This window comes from Falco cherrug, chromosome 1 (genome assembly GCF_023634085.1).
Source record: "Falco cherrug isolate bFalChe1 chromosome 1, bFalChe1.pri, whole genome shotgun sequence".
Classification (NCBI taxonomy): Eukaryota; Metazoa; Chordata; class Aves; order Falconiformes; family Falconidae; genus Falco; species Falco cherrug.
The window spans coordinates 70535353-70554399 of record NC_073697.1 but is presented as its reverse complement, the minus strand read 5'-3'; the positions used below and the strand labels follow the sequence as shown (position 1 = coordinate 70554399).

Genomic DNA, 19047 nt, shown 5'->3' with positions numbered 1-19047 from the left:
CTTGCCAAGTCTGCCCTTTCTGAATAAAGGTACAAGAATTCTCCATGTTCTCAAGGAAATGTATGGAAATGAGGATCGCATAACAATGTTATCAAATTAATATTCTAACAAGTAACACCACACCTGTAATCAGTGCGGTGAATTCATTGTTTAGATGTAGTCTGATCTATTACTCTTAAATTTACTACTTTAATAAACTCTGAAAATCAGCTCTGCTTTTAAAAAACTGTCTTGACTTTTACCTGTCCATGTTTTGTATGGATCCAAAGATACATGTGGAAGCTACTGCAATATATCATAGGGGTATATCCCATGAATGCAGCTATGCAGGGATGATTACACTAGCTTACCTACAGCTCTGCAATTACCCTAACGTTATTATGCTATCACATGTAACTACCCTTCATAATAGTTCTGTTTTGAACAGCTAGTGGTAGAGATGCAAAACTAAGGGCCTGTCTGTAGGATGAGCTCCACCTCAGCTATCTAGAGAAAACCAATGTCCACAAGGGTCTTGAAAAAAAAAAATACAATGAAGTAAAAAGCGTTTAAAATCGTATTTGTGAACAGACCCTGAATTAGGGGAACAGAAGGGGGCCATCACTCATCTGGTAAACTGTGATTCAGAAGATTCTCCCGAATTACTCAAGACAAGAAGAAATTAAAACTAAGGCTAAAAAGAAAAACAAAAAGTTTGGTTACCTGATTTGGAGAATTATCCAGCATTATTACTCAAATAAGCCAGCAAAGGTTGGGAAACACTGCCTTAGAGCAGGACACTCACCTATACTAGAAACTTAAAAGGAGCTCTTGGAAGAGCTCTCAGAAGCAATGAGCACCTGGCCAACCTAACTCCAGGTTACAAAGAAAGCTTGCTATAAAGTTAGTGAGCACTTAACACAATCCTCATGCCCTTCCATCAGGAAGGCCTAAAGCACTTTAGCATCTGCACTCAGTTCGGCTTGCAACTCTGGTGTCCAGATGCTTGTGGGAAGGATTAAACATTTGTCTCTTTTTACTGGGCCCTAACATTTGCAAAGCAGTCTACAATCCTTCCAACTTGCTTTCTTAAAATGAGAATTAAAAAAAAAAACTATCACAATTACACTGGAAAAAAACTGCAGAAGATCCTGAAGATGTCTAGCATATCATGTATCTCAAAGGGATGAGATTCAGAACAAAGGCTTCCTTTACACAAAATTTTAATACTAAGCTTACTGTTGGTAAGAAGGCTTTGAATAATGTTTGAATAATTTTAAAAATCCCCTCTCTTTAGCTTTCAGTCCTGAATCCTGCAATGCTCAATTAGGCCCATTCTTCACCATTAAACCTTGTCTACATCCAAGTGTTCTACAAAGAGTTGCCAACAGCATAAACACCAATTTAAACTTGTGACTAATTTTTTTTTCAACACAACATACTACATTTAATGTATCAGATCAGTGCCCCATAAAAAGCCCACCGAAGGGAAAGTTTTTTAAAAAAGCTCCTATACTTTCAATTTAGTGTCTGAGGCATTAATGTTAGATTCAAGAAGTTTACAAAACTCTTCAGCATGCGCAACTCAACACAGTTTAAGACCCTCTTCTGATAAAGCCAACTGGACAAAAAGCAACTGCATATAAAAATGCACTACTGTCTGCAATCGTATGTACATTCTCCTTGCTGATTTAATTTCTTACCCTAATTCTTTTTTCCCCTGCATATTATACCAGCAGGTTAATATATCACATCAGTCACAGGAGAAAATGCATGCCTGTAATTCAGCCTTTTCAATGTAAGCTACAGCATCTTAGCCTAAACTACCAACAAAAGTCAGCTTATACTGAGGTATCAGACCTAATGCTGACGCCCAGACCACATGTTCCCATCTGCCAGCTCTGATGCACAGGGGAGGGACCTCTACAAGAACACAGGGCAGACAGTTACAAAGTGGCAAAACCTTAATATTTGCAACAGAAAGATTTATCTGAGCTAGAGTATGAATGCCCTAATCTGAACCACGCAAAAACTCTGCCCTTTTCCGCTCCTCCTTACCAGCTGTCACTTGGCATCTCAGACAAGGTTAAGAACCTCCATCCCCTCTCTCTCCTCCCAACACAGTTCAACCAAGTGGACACAGAAAATGTCCGCGGGTGGAGGATGATGCCAGGCTAGAGGTTGCCTCCACAAGGAACAGAGATGCCTTTGGCAAGAAGCAGTTTACTGCTTTGTATTCAACAGCTGCTACTTACAGCTGTTTACATCCTTCCCCCACCCTTTACCCATTAATGTATGAGTGCAACGAAAGGCCTTAATGCTTCAGAGCTGGTTACAGACTGGGGAGGTGGTTGAAGGGAGCTCTTTCTGCTGTGGAGTCCTACATCAGCTCTTCTGTAGAAGAAATTTACGCAGTGAATAATAGCAAAAGCACTGGCTTATTTTAACAAAACAGATCTTTAAAAGCTGGAATGATTGTGAAGAATATCTTGGCTGGACAACGTTTATACCCTGTACATTATCCCACCCAAATCCTTCACATACTGGAGAACTCTGTTTTTAAGGTGTGCAAGAAGTACCCATCTAATGGAATACTGATCTCTGAAGTTCTGTAAATTACTTAAGTGAAATTACAATCCCCTTCTTCCCCCATTCCAATGCACATACTTGAAAACCTATGCTGACTGGGAACTTGTTTCACAAGCACAGTGCCCAATTAACAGGAGAAATCTCTAAGTTACTGCAGTCCAAACTTTCTAGTTAAGTAAGCATCAGTTTTTCTCTCTCATAAAAAATGATCTGTTCTTAAAACTCTTCCAAGACCTTAGTAAATGCTGGACTTGAATATGGGTATCAAGCCTACCCAATTATTTCCACTGTAATGACATTAATTTCATAGTATAAGTGTCACACTTGACTACTCAGATAAGCTAAATCTTAAACAGATTTTAGGTGATGACAACTTTCATCTGACACTTAAAAATTTTATTCTGACTTGTACAAAAACACTGAAGTTCTTCCATACTCCTGCCTCCTGAACTCCATTACTGAAATCTCATGATTTAAAACAAACCACTGCCTTCTGGCTCAACACGACCCTTCTAACCACCAAGTGCCATAGCTGCACTGCATTATCTACTTGAGGCAGGACTCTGTATACTCCTGGATGCTCCAAATAGTTAAGGTGAATTAACTCAAGTAAAAAAAGACAATTCAATACATACAGAAAGCACTCACAAAGGTTTAATGCATATTAACTAAGCTTAGATCAACTGCATCTCATTAGCTAGTTAAGATTAACTTTCTGAGCCCCTAAACAGACAAATCCAGACTTACTTCTAGACATTCATTCAAAGCATAAGATCAGTCACATAACTTCAAGTTATTTAACTATTTTGAGTAAGACCAGCAAACGAAATCCAAGACTGCCTGCAAAAATAAAGTATTGTAGCTTTCATTCTGAGAACACAATTTGATTCCAAACAGCTTTTTCTAGTTAGTATGGAATTTTAAAAAAATATCTTAAGTTCAAACAAAGAGAGTAGTAGTTTAAAACAAAATAAGCAGACTTTGTAACTCTGAATCACTCCTACAAATGTTTACCTTTGGTTAAACTAATGCAGATTTCTACGCTGCCTTCGTTGCTCCATACTACATCCAATCTCTGAAAAATATTGTGTACCTCCAGAGTTAGTAGCATTTCTTACTGTGAGCATCTGGAGGGGGGGGGGGGGGTAAAGTTCCAATTAATTATACATCTAAGATTAGCAGTGGAGGCTATAGCCTTAAGCAAAATACTTATTTAGTCTCCACTCCACCACTGTCAATGAAGCCTTCTACCTGTACTTAAGTAGCCATAAATGATTTTGCCACCTTCAGCCTTCAGGATGTCAACTCCACTTCAGATTTTTCTAATAAAATACACCAACATAATGATGCTGGCTTGTGCTACGCTTAACCAAATGGACATAAAACACAGCAGGGACAAGTTTTCTGAAGGATTTCAGAGGTGAGACATTTCATGCATACATCTCCTGTATTAATTCTATTTTCAGCCTGTTCAAGATCATTACTTACACCTTTTATGCTACCTCGCTTTAATGGATGTGTACAGCAGTGATAAAATGGATGTATATCAACAATGTAACATTCCCAAGCTTTCTCAATTTTACTCATTCCCAATTCCCTACTCCTGCATAAGTGCTTCCTTACTACCAGATCACCATCATTCGAAGCGGAAGCACCAACAGGCTGCAGCAATTACAAGATGTGCATTTAGCAGGAACCACTCAACACTTCAGACCAAGACAATGTGCCACCAGCATCTATCAAGCATTTAGATACAAGCTTATGAATCAACATGAATTTGTGGAAAAAAACCCAAAACCCACAACTGGTGGGTAAATTTCATCCTCAGGAAAGGAAACAGTTAAAATTAAGATGCAGGTTCACACTTCTCCATGGCAAAAGCACTCACTTATAATAAAACTGCAACTCTTTTCAAAGCAAGCCTCATCAAGAAAAGCAGAGTTTTGCCAACTGAATGCAAGCTACCTTCAGAACAGATGGCACAGGTGCGACGATGAGCTCCAGCACAACACAATCTTGCTGGGGACTGACTATGTACCTGACAAGTACTTCAGTTTGGACAGTGCTTTACAAAGGGCATTCCAGAAGTACATCCCAACACATAACCCATGAATACCCATGTGCTTTCATTTCCAAGCCAAAAGCAGAATATGCCAGTTCTGTGTTAAGTAGGAGTTGAATTCTGAATGTGTAACATACCTCAGATTAAATTTACAGACACTAATACAGTCTGAAAGTCTGATTCACCCAATGTAATAAAGAATTTTATTTTGCTCGATATATCAAGTCAATAAAGCCAAAGACAGCCAAACAGACTGAAAATACCTTCACTGGTGCATCTGGGATGTCATCTGCTGCAGGAGACGATGAATTCTAGTTCTGACAGGTAATACCACAAGAAAGACTAAATCAGCTACGTGTGATTACAACGTTCTGAGGTCCTGGTCTCTCTTTAGACTCTTCTGATCTAGTGCCAACGAGTTTCAAGGTCTGATTTGTGACCTTACAATTGGAAGACAGGGGATCTCAGCTCACTGGTGACAGAGTGCCGTTCTCTGGCTTTACCAGCCGGCAAGATTAAAATCTAAATACACAACCACCCTGTTACAAAATTGGCCATGCTATATTTGGATTTCAGCCTCAATCCCATCCCAGTAAACATTTGTATTGGAAACCATGCCTGTAAAGAAAGCTACTTGCAAGCAGTGGTTTCATTCTAGCAAACCATCTTTTTCCAGCTTGGCAAATACGAAATCAAAACTGTAAACCCTATGTGAATCTGGAAGCATATCTTGTAGCATAGTGTGATTAAAGTGATTTAAAAAAGCACCTTCAAAAAAAACCCCAAACCAAAAAGAACCCTAACCCAACCGTCTCACCAGTCCTAAACTCTAGCACAGGGCAAAGGAAGAAGCTTGCTACTACACAGTGCCACAAAATGTCAATACAGGACAAGAGACTGCACAGAACAGGCCCAAACCTTGAAGTCAGAGGTGACTTACTGATTCAAGAGCCATGGTGAATGGTTTTAAGGTTTTGACCACTAGATTACTATGTAAGTGGAGGCTTGTCTTGGTTTGTGTATTGACAATATATTCCTACCTGCAGCGCCTGAATGTGTTTCATAAGCATGAGCTGATGACAAAGCATTCCAGGGAGTATCCTAGCTGTGTTTCAACTCAAGTGATATCATCCACCACAAGAACAAGTTCTGATGGCAGATAATTGTTTTCAAATTCTTGTGAGAGCACAGCCATACTCTGAAGACGACTCATTTAGCTACCACTAATCCAGAATAGGTTTTAAATTTTCAGGGATAACAGAACTATCATTTCACTCAAATTATAAATAAGCTCATTCTGACTAAAATATGCCCGCAAGCACTGCCAGAGATGTGAAATTACAGCAGGCAAACTTTATACACCCTCTGTAAAAGGTGTTTTGTGCACCGAAGTTCAGTCCCCCGATTCCAGGACGCGCTGACTTTCTGCCATCTTGGCAGGCTCCGAGATGACCAAGAAACTCCTCTCAGCTCTCGAAATACGTAACCGCTCCACGTCGCTCGCGTAGGAGCACAGATCAGCAGCGACTTCCCGGTAACGCCACTGCGCTCCCATGGCGTTTGCAATTACATCCCAGCAATTCCCAAACCCAAACTGCTATCGCCGAGGAATCCTAAAGCTGCCCAAGCACGACCTCACGTCGGGAGCCTCAGTCTTCCCCGGGAGAGGTTTAAGCCCCCCCGCCCCCCCAAAAAAAAACCACACTCCAAAAAAACACAAAAAATCCCCCCCCCCCCCCCCCAAACCGGCCACACTTTCATCACCTCGGCATTTTTTCCGAGTTAGCCTTGAAGTTACTCCACCCGGCTCCGATTGTGCAACGGGGCGGCGGCGGCGCGGTGCGCGCTCCCGCCGGCGCGGGGGGCGAGGCGAGGCGGCCAGCGCTCCCCGGGCGGGCCCGGCCGGCCCCGGGCTGCCGGGGAGCGAATGCGGGGAGCCGATGGCACCGCGGCGGCTGCTCCGGAGCCGACGGGAGCGCGGACGCGCGGGTGTGTGTGTCATGTTATTGCAGAAAGCGAGAGATCCCGGAAAGTACCCGAACTAGGCGAACCCGCCGCCATCTTACAATGCGGGAAAGAAGTTGCACGCCAGAGGGGAGAGACCGGCCCGAGAGGCCGGCCGCCTGCCCCGGGCTGGGCCGCCATCGGGCCGAAAGCCCCTCCGGCACACACCTACCGGCACCATCCGGGCCGACCGGCGGCGGAGGGGCAGTGGCGGCGACGCCACCGCCGCGCCGGGGTGGCTCCGGGTTGCGCTGACATTTGAGCGTCCCCAGGAGGTGCCGCTCCCCGCCCCAACCAAAGCCTTCCCTCCCACCTACCCCCCCCCCACCCCCCCGGCAGCCCTGGCCGACCTCCGAGGCCCCGGGCCTAGGCCCGGAGAGACCGGCCTCGCCGCCCCAGCCGAGCCGCGGCCTCGCCGGAAGGAACCGGCCGCTGCCCGGCCTCGCTCCGCCGGCCTCCCGCCTCCCCTCCCCTCCCCCCCGCCGAGCCCGGCTGGAGCGCCGCCGGAGCCGTGCCCTCTCCTCCCAGGGCGGGGGGGGGGGGGGGGAACCAGAACTAAAAATAAAAAAGGGCCGAAGTGGGGAGGGGGGGGCAGCGGGGGGCAGGCGGAGGAGGAGCCGCGGCGCTCACCTTGTTGATGCGTTTCAGCGCCATTGTGTGCGAGTGCCGCCGCCGCCGGGCCCGTCTGTGCGCCGCGGTGACTCCGCGCTCCGCTCGCGCCGAGGGGGGGCCGGGAGGGAGGGAGCAAGCGAGGAGGAGGAGGAGGAGGAGGAGGAGGAGGAGGGGGAGGAAGGCGGAGAGGGGGGAGGGGGCAGCTGCGCTTCTCCTTCCTCCGGAAACAGCCGAGGGGGGCGCCCGACCGGAGCGCGGCGGACGCCCGGAGTCCCGCCTGCCTGCGGGCAGCGAGGCCGTGCGCCGGGGAGGCCGCCGGGGGAGCGCTCCACCCGCCGCGCCGCTCCGCCGCCTCCCGTCACCGCCGGGAGGAGGAAGGGCGTGTGTGGGGTAGGGGGTATGCGAGAGGCGCCGTCCGCCCGGGAGAGAGGGCGAGAGAGCCCAGCACTGCCGCCGCTGCCGCCCGCCAGGCCCAGACGCCGCGGGAGGGCGGGAGGCGGAGCCGGAGGGGAGGGGCTGGGCGAGACGCGGCGCCGCCGCTAGCGGCCCCCCAGGGGGGGCGAGGGGGAAGGGGCGGGGCAAGCGCACGCGCTGCCGCCGTGTCCTGTGTCCCGGCCCCGCCAGAGGCGGAGGACGGTTTCGCGGAGGGTGGGCGTCGGTGACGGCGGCGGCGCGAGGGAAGGAAGGTTCTGGGGCCGCCCGCAGTGCCGCTGTACTGCTCCCTGCCGCCGCCCGAGCAGGGCGGCCCGGAGGCTCCGCTGGGGCCTAGCGGCGCGCGCTGCTGACAAGCCCCCACCCCGCCGCCGCCCTCCCGCGAAATGGCGGTAGCGGCCGGATCTACATTTGTACGCTGACGCGACGGCGCGGTATCCCTCCGCGCGTTAATACACACGCACGCGCCCCGGTCAGCTGTCTGTCAGCCCCGACCATGCCACCGGGACGGGAGGGCGGCATGACACCTCCCCCCCCCCCCCCTTCCCCCCCGCCGGGCCGCGCAGGGGGCCGGGCATCGCCTGCCCCCGCGCTCGGCGTCGGGGCCCCTTCCCGCCCCTCGCGCCCCCGGTTCCCTTGCCCGTGCCTGCGCGGCGGGCAGCGTTCGGGCAGCGGCGCGGCAGCGAGCGACGTGCCGGTGTTCTTCCGCCTCGGAATAATGCCAGCCGCTGACACCCCGTGCCGCAGTGGGGCGCGGAGCGCGGGGAGGGCCTCGGCGGGAGCCCTGCAGCGAAGGGGTTCGCCCCTGTCGAAGTAGCCGCGGTGCTGCAGGTACAGCTAACGGCCCGCGCCTGCCCGGGAGAGGAGCGGCACCGACGGGGGGCGCAGGCCCGGTGTGAGAGTGACGGGCCTGGAAACGGTTTTAGGGGCACATACCAGTGAACCGCTCCGCGTTTGTCAGTATAGGGGAAAAACCACCACCAAAGCGAAGGTACGGTAACACGGCCTGTCAGCACAAGGGCCGGGTTCATTAAGTAATTACTTAGTTTGCCGTGATACCTTCGGTGACACTTCCAGCTCCCTGGGGGCTTTTGATTTTGTGCAGCACAGGTCAACAAATAGTTCTGGGCTGGGCTCCTTTTCTTCATAGTAATAAATTCTGTACATTTATGCATAGTTGTGTACGTGGGGAAAGACCTCTATTCTGCTGCTGTGAAATAACAAGGACTGCTAGATTGCCCTTCTGTTGTAATGAGGATAGATGTATTAATAAACATGGCATTTGCTGTCCAGGGAGTATGGATGTGTAATTAGCTAAATCCATTGCACTGAACTGAGTTTGCATTCATTATAGTGCCTTTACTGCACTACTGTTAGTTTTCCTGCTATCTAGGATACTAATTATTATTTGTCTGGAGAAGGCAGCGTATTCAGAAGACCTGATTGTGTAACAACTTGTTCAGTATGAATCTTGAGAACAGCCAACAGTGAATTAGGAGAGCAATGCGCTTTTTTTCTTGCAATGCACTATTATTTTTTTTTTGTTGTTGCTAAATAGTACTACAGGACTGTCACAGTTTTTTAGTGTTCCTGTCATGTGCAGGCTAGAGAGAAAACAATGCCTTGTACTTGTAAAGCCCAGTTATCTTTCTGTGACCACCAAAACCATTCCCAGAAACTTCCTTGTGTAGTCTTCCTTTTCTGCTTATTTTAATTATACTGAACAGCATATTCAAGAGGTGTAGTCCCAAACTATTTCATTCATGTTTTTATCATCTTAAGAATATTGCTGAAAAACACTGTGCTGTTCCTTGTCTGCTCTGGATTACAGATGCTATTAAACTGCTCCGAACTGCCAGCATGTCTTTCACAGACATCCTCCTCTGTCGATTGCTTACAAACTTCTTGAACTTTGTCATTACGGTTTGTCATCTCAGGAGATTTAGGCACTTAACAGTATTCCAGTTCTAAATTTTAAATTATTATTTGAGATTAATATCCTCTGATGTGATTCTATTTTGATCTGGCTTGCGATTCGCATTTTACTACCTTATGAAAGGAATGAAGAACAGCACAAACATACAGTTGTTAGCATGTAATTTTCCCTGCTAATTTAAGACAACAGGAATTGTTAATCTGGTAAATCAAGTTTTGTTTGTGTGCCTTTCAATGGTCACGTGTTAAAATCAATATATCTATTAGCATTTGACCCCAAATAGAATTTGAAACGTATTGGATAGCGCTTGTTTCTAGCCATTGCTCAGAAACAGGTTTGCATATTTTGTTTTAGTATACCTGTTTAGACAAACACTTTATTACACTCACTGTTTTGGTTGTTTTTTTTTTTTAAACCCAAATCTGTCTATTTAAATACCTTTAAATACACTTGAGAAAAAGAGTAACAAATAATGACTTGTGTTGGAATGAAAACCAAGATGCACAGGCACAGTTCCGTGGTCATTTCTGCAAGTCACAACACACAGTCCTGTTTGGAGAACATTATGCTTCTCACCCTCAATTGTGAGACAAAAATCATGTATTTTCCTCTCAGCATTTAGAAATAGAGTTTTTACTTCAGTAGGTATTCTCAGGCAAGTAAGGCCTTGTAACCTTAATATATCAATGTGACATACACAGAGTTTCTCACATTTACCATATGCAGCAGGTGTGCTCTATCGCTACTCGCACTGACACCTCAGAGTAATATAAAATGCAAGAAGCACAGATGCTAGTTACTGAATATGGGTGTTGCAACTTATTGTGGAACTACCCAGTCTATTTGGGTTTGCTTCATTGTAATTTCATTTTTGAAGTGGCTGAAGAGAGGTATTACCATGTCTAATCCTCACACAGTAGTGGAGTTTGGTTAGATCTTCAGAGGTTTATTATGCAAAATAGCTCAGTAGATGTGGCACGGTAACAAACAGTTTGCACAAAAATACTGAGAACAGACCAGCTCACTTAACTCCATCTTTCAATGTTGTTTGCTTTTTCCAGTACGGCATTACAGAACCCTGTGCAGCCAAGTGGTCAGTGATGTCCGAAGGCTGAATTTGCCAGTCCATTTCAGCTGCTTTGTGGTGGCTGGGGAGCAAGCATGAATGGAGATTGCCTTGATATATTGTTAGAGCACTTCCCTTCCCCTCAGCATAGAGGGGACTTAAGGGCAAAGCAGCCCAGCCTTCGTTTAAAGGTTAGTGTGGTTTGCTTGCACATCAATGTCAGGTTTTCACTTCCGCTTGCCTGAGATGAGCCATTTTAAAATTTTGAGCATGCTATTCTACCTGTCTTTAAAACAGGTGGAGCGACCAAGCACCCTGGACACCAAGCAGCATTCCATACAGTATGTTTCATGTATCTGAGAGGAAGGAGGGGAAACATGACACAAAATATTTCCAAGAAGATCTTCGTTCTTACAAAATAAAAAAATGACTTCAGCAAAAGCAAGACATCCTTCTTATTAGTCCATCCAGTAGGTCATTATTAGCTCCTGTTTGGAGGAGACAAAACACAACAGCTTCTGCTGCTGGAAGACAAAGCGCTAAGATGAACAACAACAGCTGCTTCTCCCTGTTTGCATGTATTACCAGGTCTCGGTTTTCTCTTCAGCATCCTGTCCAGCTTGTTTTTCCTTTAATTATCATAAACCAAGCTTGTAGTCAAATCTCTCTTTTAATCTGAGCAAAACTCACCTTATTGGGAACCCTTTTGATTCAGTGGAGACCACAAGGAATAAGATCACAGAAGAAAGCTGATATAATAAGATTTTCCATTAGCTTTTTTTAACACAACAAACAAAAAGGCTGAATTTGCCAATCCAGGTGCCATTATGTGACAATGGAAGAAAAACAGGTTTGGGGATGTCATTGGGTTCCACCTGATCCGCGTTTTAAATACCAAAGACCAGCAGCCCTTCCTGTGTAGCTGGGGGCTTCCCCCTTTCAAGAAGGATTGCAAGGTCATAGTTACAGCCTTTGTACTGTGTGCTCATTTCCCTGGCTGTTACATCTGGGACCATTATGTCTCCTTCTGTTAGGAAGAAGAGGTAGCAAAACCCTTTAGCAGCTGGAGTCCAGCCCAAGGTCAACGCGTTAAGCACCAGATAGCTTTCTAAGGAATAGGAGACAAAAGGTAACTTTTTGTCTTAATATTCCAACGTGGCAATTTTTCATCTCCCATTGTTTCTTCGACAGCTTCTCTGCCATTCTCACTGAAACAATTTCCAAGCTATTCCACATTTATTTTGTATAGTAGTGCTTTTTGTCTCACTGCTAGGTCATCGGGCAAAACACTGAGTCCCTGCATTAAGCCATTTTAAGTTGTTGCAGGTCTAGTCAGGGAGTTGTAAGATCTAATGTTTAAGTCCACGTATGAGTCCCAGTGAAAAGCTAGAATGCTTTTTTGAATAACGGCATGCTAAGGTTTCATGACTTGCAAAGGTCTTGTGGGATTCACAGAATATAAAATACTGCAGTAACTCACACTGAGATCAACAGACCAAAGTTCCCCACAAAATTTTCCAGTCTTCAGGATTTTGTTTAGCGCTTCATTGTTTAGCACTTTTTCAGTTAATGAATATTTTTCTTTTCTCTTGAAATCCTTACAGAAAATAAGAGCTATTTTAAAAGAAGAAAGTTTTAACAACATAAAATTCATTATTTTTTTTTGCAGACCTCAACAACAAAAATCTCTGAAAATTGCTACAGACTATGTATTAGTATTCATAGAGAGTATTCATTTTTTCCCAGCAAAACTACCATTTGATCTACAGGAGATACTCCTTTCAAGTCAGCAGCAGTTTGTGTCAACAAGAATGTTCATTTTCAGTACTGATTCAGCCCTACGGATGTTGAAGCATAAAAGTCAGATGAGCACATGCACGGCATAATTACGATGCCAATTTTGAAAAATGAAAAGTTTTTTTGTCATGCAGTTAATAACTACCTTTGTTTTCTTCTTTCATATTAATTCTTTACATTCCTGAATAAACATAGATAATGTAAATATACATGGCAAAATAGCATCTTAAAATAGGGGTGTGAAGGGCCAAGCAATTAGTCATAGTTGCTAAAAAAAGGTAACACAGGCAGAATTCAGCAGATTAAACCCCCTCTCTGGAGCAAATCAGACTTTTATCAATTTCAGTAGGGCAGGGAACATCAGTTGGAGATTTCTTCAAAAAGGTGTTTAGTGGTGACCTACTTTACCCCATCCCTTTGGAAGTAGTTGCTTTTCCTTGTTATACCTGTTTTTTGACCCCTCAGGCTGTCTTCAGCCTGCACGCTAAGTCTGTAGGAGTTAACACTGTGACCAAAAATGACCAAGCTCGTACAGCAGTTTTCAGCAATACTTAATTTGGTCTGTTGTGTTTACTACAGGAGACATCAAAGGACTGTCTGAAGCTCTTTCAAGATATGTCTATTTTTATTACTTTGACATAATTGATTACTAGTCCGATTTGGACCATCCTAATTCGATTGCTCCTCCAGTGCTTGTTCCGGGATGCAAATGTACTAAGTAAACCACAGCCTTTGAGGTGTGTTTAACAGATGATTTGACCAGTGTACCTAATACACTATAAAAGTTGCTAATCTAGATAAAATGTTATGGATTAAAATTAATTATTCAAACAGGCTAGCTAACATATTTCACAGCATCCCTAGTCAGACTTCTCAACATGCTGCATTGATTGATTTGAAGTGTATGCTTCCATTCTCCTGGCTTGCTACATGCTGAGTATCATTTTCATTGTTTGATTAGAGTTACAGGAAATTAGTTAGCCTGAGCTAATCTGGACACTGATATCGTACTTTATACTGACGTATAACCGCCTCTTATCTTAGGTTTCCCCACAGAGACCAGCTGGTGTTTCTGCAAGATCTGGAGCAGGGACCCTCTCTGAGTTAGGAGCCATAGTACCACTGACTTCCTAAATGACCTGCAGCAAACTAACTTTCTTGGCCATTCCCCCTTCTTCTGAATCAGTCCTGCTGGTGAATCATTCATATATTTGTAGCTAAATAAATATTACACTTCAGCAGAGGTAGCAGGTTGACTTTCTGTCACTCTTCATTTAGAGGCTGTTCTTCCTTGTAGAACGTTCTCTCCATTTCCCCCCATTCTGTTTTATACAAAATAATGCTGTTTCCTGCGGAAATTATTACGTAGTCTTGTAGATTGCAGTGTTTTAACTGTTTGAGGCGGTACTGACCTAAGTTAAAATAATGACTTAAGTAAATAAGGAAGTCCACAGAAATACTTCAGGGATTTTTTTGTTTGTTTTGTTTGTCTTTGAACTGACAGGAGTATATGCTGTGAATTTAGACAGTGGATTTAACTAGCCAACTACCATATGGTACTAGGAGTTATTCCACTTTTCTTTTTGTCCTCACTCTCACCTCTAAAGATGTGGCTGATCTTTTCAGTTTTTGGTATGTCCCAATTGACCATAAGATGTCTAAGAGCTTGTTTAGACCTCAAATATACAGGTAATTACAGCCAAACATATCTCTTAGAAGGAAGGAATATTATTCTTGTTGCTGTCATATTGTAATTCCAGAAATAGTTTTGATGACTCTAAATAACCAATACTGAATTTAGCCAGTTATTACACTGTTCATCATTATGGTTAGGGGGATGGATCAGGGCAGTATTTCTGACACACACAGTAGTCGTGAAGCATGGTTGTGTTGGCAAGCTGTTGAAAATTTCGCAAATTATAAAGCAAAGGAAACCTAGCTTCTGTACTCCCAACAGCTTTTATTCTTCAAGATAAAGCATACTTTTCAGCCTTTCAAGAAATATTACATAGACCTGTCAGTTTTACAAGCAACAGATGTTATTTTTTTTTATAAAGACAATGAGGGCTGCAATTTTTTTTTTTTTTTGCTTTGGATAATGGGACATCATCTTAAAAAAAAAAAACACTGAAAAATACTTGCTCGAGGAGTTGGTAGTGTGATCCAAGATACTTATTTTCTCAGTCATAGCGATTTAAATTCAAATTAATAGCGAAAAAGATAATTTCTTAGTCCTTCCTGACTATTTGGTGGCCTATGTTAAATGATTTTATGATCTCTGTTTAGCTCCCATATTAGAAAAACATACACTGCTGCAATTAGGCATGGAAGACTCAGGTACCTGGAGACTAAACAATACACTTACCCTTACATCATTCAGGATATTTGATGCCGTCAAATCATATTGGACAGGCAATTTGAGGGTCTATGTGCAGCATCCATTTCTACCATACCTGTTTTCTGAATAATTATAACATTTCTGTCCCTGAAGCTGTGAAAATAACTCACAAAAAAGTGTAAAAAAGCCTGGATAAAAATATTTTCATTCCTCTTGGGGAAGCAGTTTATAACGTACTCAAGCATATTAATAAATTAACTATAGACACCTATGACAAGACTAATTTTCAATAAAAGACTTTCTGCTCTGCAAAGAAGGGTCACTAGGATCTTTTCATAGTTTCCAAAAGCATTCTTCTAGCATGTTGTTAAAGGTGAATGCCCCTTAATTATCATGTATTTATTTTTCATTTAATTTTTTCCTTTCACAGTCATTAGGCTTACATTTTCTGTAAAGTAAGTTTTGTAAACTTGAGGTGATATTTTTGTATCCTACTTTTTGTGTTGGTTGCTTTCTCTGCTGATTCAAAGGGAAAAAAAATAAATTTTTGAAAAAATCAGTTTCACAGACCTTACAGCTTTCTGTACTGAAGTACAGAATTTATATAAAATTCTGGCAATATCTTGAAAAGTAAGTGAGGAAGTAACTTACAAATCTTCTAGATAATAGCCAACTACCTAGATCTAGAGGTGCGCTGTGTTATAGCTGACCTGCAGGCCAGAGGACAGGAACTGCCTGGAAAAAAATAGAAAAGAGAAAGCATCACTAAGGCATAAAAGAGGCTATATTAATCTTATTTACCTGCTGTAGTACTATTCTGTCATTGCCTTGGAATCAAGATAGCCACTTTTCCCCTGCTTTCATCTCCATCCATTATACATGTATTTGTTGTCTGAAATTGAAGAGGCATAGTGTTTTGTTTTGGGTGGGGTTTTTTTTGGTTGTTTTTTGTTTTTGTTTTTTTCTCCTTCTCTTTATTCTTGTGAGATGACAGAGAAGGAGTATGGGTTACTGTCAATGCCAGACCTGGCTAACTTTGAAAAGGGGAGAAAGGCTCAGAAATTTCCACAGAGCTGTTGCTACACAGCAGCCTAGAAAGGAATGATAAACTGCTGTTTTACTGCAGTGTCAGTGGACATCATGACACAGGAAGAACTTAAGAGCAGAGTGCAGTCATATTGCAGAGATCATGTACTCTGTCCTCAGCAGGGGAAGCTGGTAGTTTTTCCTGTGCTATAATTAGCCACTGCCAACAAATACACATTACGTCACAGGAATTAGTCTTGTGGCATCTCACCTTTGCCTTTCAAAATAAAGGAAGCCTCTTTCAGTGACAGCTATTACTCCAAGGGAGTAAAGCACTAAGGGAAAAAAATTACCTCTAGTTGCCTGGTCAAGGATATAGTCTTCACTGACAGCAAAGATCAATGCAGTTTAAAAGGGAATGGTGAGTGGTCCCCTACTGAAAATACATTGACATCTGTATAGCTTCTGTTCCCTGGAATTGCAGTCATAAGACAGCAGCTTGTAGTGTTTTGATAGTGGCTTTACTTCGTGTCTATTCATTTAGCAGCATGTACTTCCCAGATTGTTGGCTTTGTCCTCTGTAGGTCCTTTAGCGTAGAGAAGGATGTATCTGTTCTCTATCACTGCAGCTTCCTCCCAGGGGACAATCTGGGGATTTTGCAGCCTGGTTTATTACAACAAACCAGGCAGAACCTGCACAAATCAGTAATGTATCTAGTCTTATATGAATGAACGTATTAGTGAATCCTAAGGATACTTGTTCTGATCTGAGTAAAACCATTGTGAATTAGCAACTCATTAGAAGCCAATAAAGTTCCAAAACTGTGCAAGTCTGTACATGACCAGCGATCAGTCTGGATCCTCATGAGCAGCACATACCAGATCAGCTATCTAATGGGGACTGAAAGACTGGATGATTCATGTAATGGGTCAAAATTTAAAACTCATTGCAATATTATGTTTACTGTGAACTTGTGCATCATTAGTTTTGCTTGACTGATATTACTTACAATAGTTTCACATCATATAACTTGTTACTTTCTATGTTTTAAATAAAGGCAGTTGAAATCACTAACAGTGTAATAGAGTGGATATTCATAGTTTCATCTTGTGTAATTTCTGCAAATATTATAGTAGCTGCAGAAATCACTGCTATGGACCAGTGCTAACCGTTGCAGTCCCACTCTGGAAACAACATACAATGTAGAAAGCAACTGACCTTCTTTTGGGGATAGCTAGGAAGTTAGCACTGAATACACCTATTCTTTCTTGAGTTGGGCTTTTCTTCAGCTTTGTTTCATATCCAACTCATGGGTAACATTTCCCACTCCCCAGCAGTAGCAGTCAGAAGAAGAAATTAAAATGTTAAACCTGTGGCTGAGAGATCAAATCACAGTATTTTTCTTGCATAAATCAAAACAATGTCTGCTACTCCGTTCACTCACGCACAAAGTTGTCATGTTGGAACTTGATCCAATTCTTAGAAATCTTGGAATTTTTCTTTACATTCCTGTTTTCATTCTTTTCACAAATTAATTTGCTACAATCTGCAGCAATAAACAGCATCCTAAGCCACAGGGAATTTTAAAATTCAACGATAATACAGGCTATTAGTAGGACACTGCAGTTACTTAGGCAATTATAATAGCGCTTGCTTTCAAAACATAATAGTTACCTTGTAAAATTCTTGGACATTAGTTAGATTGGAAAGTAATATCATACTCCTTTAAGCAGTAATTTTATAATAATGAAAATTCTGCTATCACAAAATTACCCTACTGATTCTATTATAAATGTGATTTGTTATCTTAGGTCACTTTTCTCTCAAACACTTTGCCCACCACAGAATAGTAGATATTTTCAATAAACACCAGCAGAAGCCACTTAAGATGCCAGGTCTCTGAGTCAAGTGAAAGCATGACACTCTCAGCTTTCTTCTAAAGGCAATTAATTAAGCCCCTAGATGCAAAACCAAGAAATGAAAACTTAACCTGCATGCAATGCAACTGCAACTTACTTGCAATGTTCATAAGCATAAAATGAGTAAAGTAACCTTACACATATGGTTTTGTGGTTTATGTTTTTCAGCCAGTCTCATTTTTTGAGATCCAATTATTTAATAGTTGGGTGTTGATAGTGCTGCATAACTAACTGGTGGAGACATTGTATTAAATCAATCAGTTTCTACAGCACTTCTGAAGTGTAATGATTTTTCTTGCTTTTGGGGAAGTGGGAGAGAGCTTTGCATACAGCAGGAACAGCAGCTAATCAAACTCCATTGTGAAATGATTTGAATAGAAAGGGAGAGATCTAGCTTCCTCCTAGATAGAGGCTTGTGTCTGCTTATCACAGAAGCCAGCCCTTTGGTGACAGGGCAGTTTTTAGTTGACAATGGTACTTTTGCCTGTTGCAGAGATTATTCCAGGCAGTCAGTATGGAAAATGGCAATGCCCACTCCAAGAAAATGGTTTTAACACCACAATACATTCTGTTGATAGAAAAGCTCGTTACCGTGAAAGAGTGTTCAACAAATTACTATGCTGCTTTGGCTTGTTTTAGAGATGGAAGGACTGTGTCTGCTACCTCAGAACCTTTTATCTTTTATTCTTACTTGGTAAAATAAAATAAATAAATATAATTTATAAATGTTCTTTTCCTTTGCAAATCTTAGGGTTCTAGACAGACTGGTAAGTACTATCTCATTTTACAGCTGAATTAAAGGGACAGGGAAATCAAGCAATTTTGGAAGGTAAAAAGATGAACACAACTAGCTTCTTTTCACCTATGTTCCCTCTGTTGGACCAGGACCAACCAGCTTGCAGATGCTGAAGGCAACTCTTATTTCTACTGTGAGCAGACCAATGCAGCTATATTGTAGTGATATTATGCTTAGCAGAATAAATTCTGCCAAATGTGATCTGCATCAAACTTTTCTACCATTCTCATCAAAGCCTGCGTAGTAAGTAGTAAGTTAATTGGGCTGGTTCTCTTTTGGGCTGTGTTTTGGGAATTCCATGTAAAAGACCTGAGCTAGCACTAACTATGTAGATCTCTTCATGGGGGCTCCATGCTCTATCTTATCTGTAAAGTTCTTGCTAAATAAAAAAATCCCAGTGACAGAGGATACTTACTGCTGAAAGCAATAATCATATTTTGGTATCAGTGACCCAGGTTCTATTCAAGTGTCTATGCTTGGGCTTTTTGTG

General features: G+C 43.1%; 1 protein-coding gene and 1 long non-coding RNA gene across 7 annotated transcripts in view; one reads left to right on the top strand and one right to left on the bottom strand.

The window, feature by feature from the left end:
* The window catches only part of UBE2D3 (ubiquitin conjugating enzyme E2 D3), a 36637-nt gene that overhangs the window by 15092 nt on the left and 2498 nt on the right, over positions 1 to 19047 (bottom strand). The window contains exon 3 of one of the 6 annotated variants that reach the window (XM_055700281.1): positions 15467 to 15550. In XM_055700281.1, the coding sequence (XP_055556256.1) occupies positions 15489 to 15550 (62 nt within the window). In that variant the 3' untranslated portion in view covers positions 15467 to 15488. Of the gene's footprint in view, positions 1 to 4893; positions 4915 to 6394; positions 6417 to 6984; positions 7005 to 7264; positions 7540 to 15466; positions 15551 to 19047 lie in introns of those variants that run through there. The other 5 variants (XM_005437317.4, XM_055700273.1, XM_055700312.1 and 2 more) reach the window with 5 other exon arrangements.
* LOC106631042 (uncharacterized) lies at positions 7502 to 13715 on the top strand. The gene is made up of 3 exons (XR_008730456.1): positions 7502 to 7643; positions 10676 to 10871; positions 10978 to 13715. It is a non-coding gene; the product is annotated as an uncharacterized LOC106631042 (long non-coding RNA).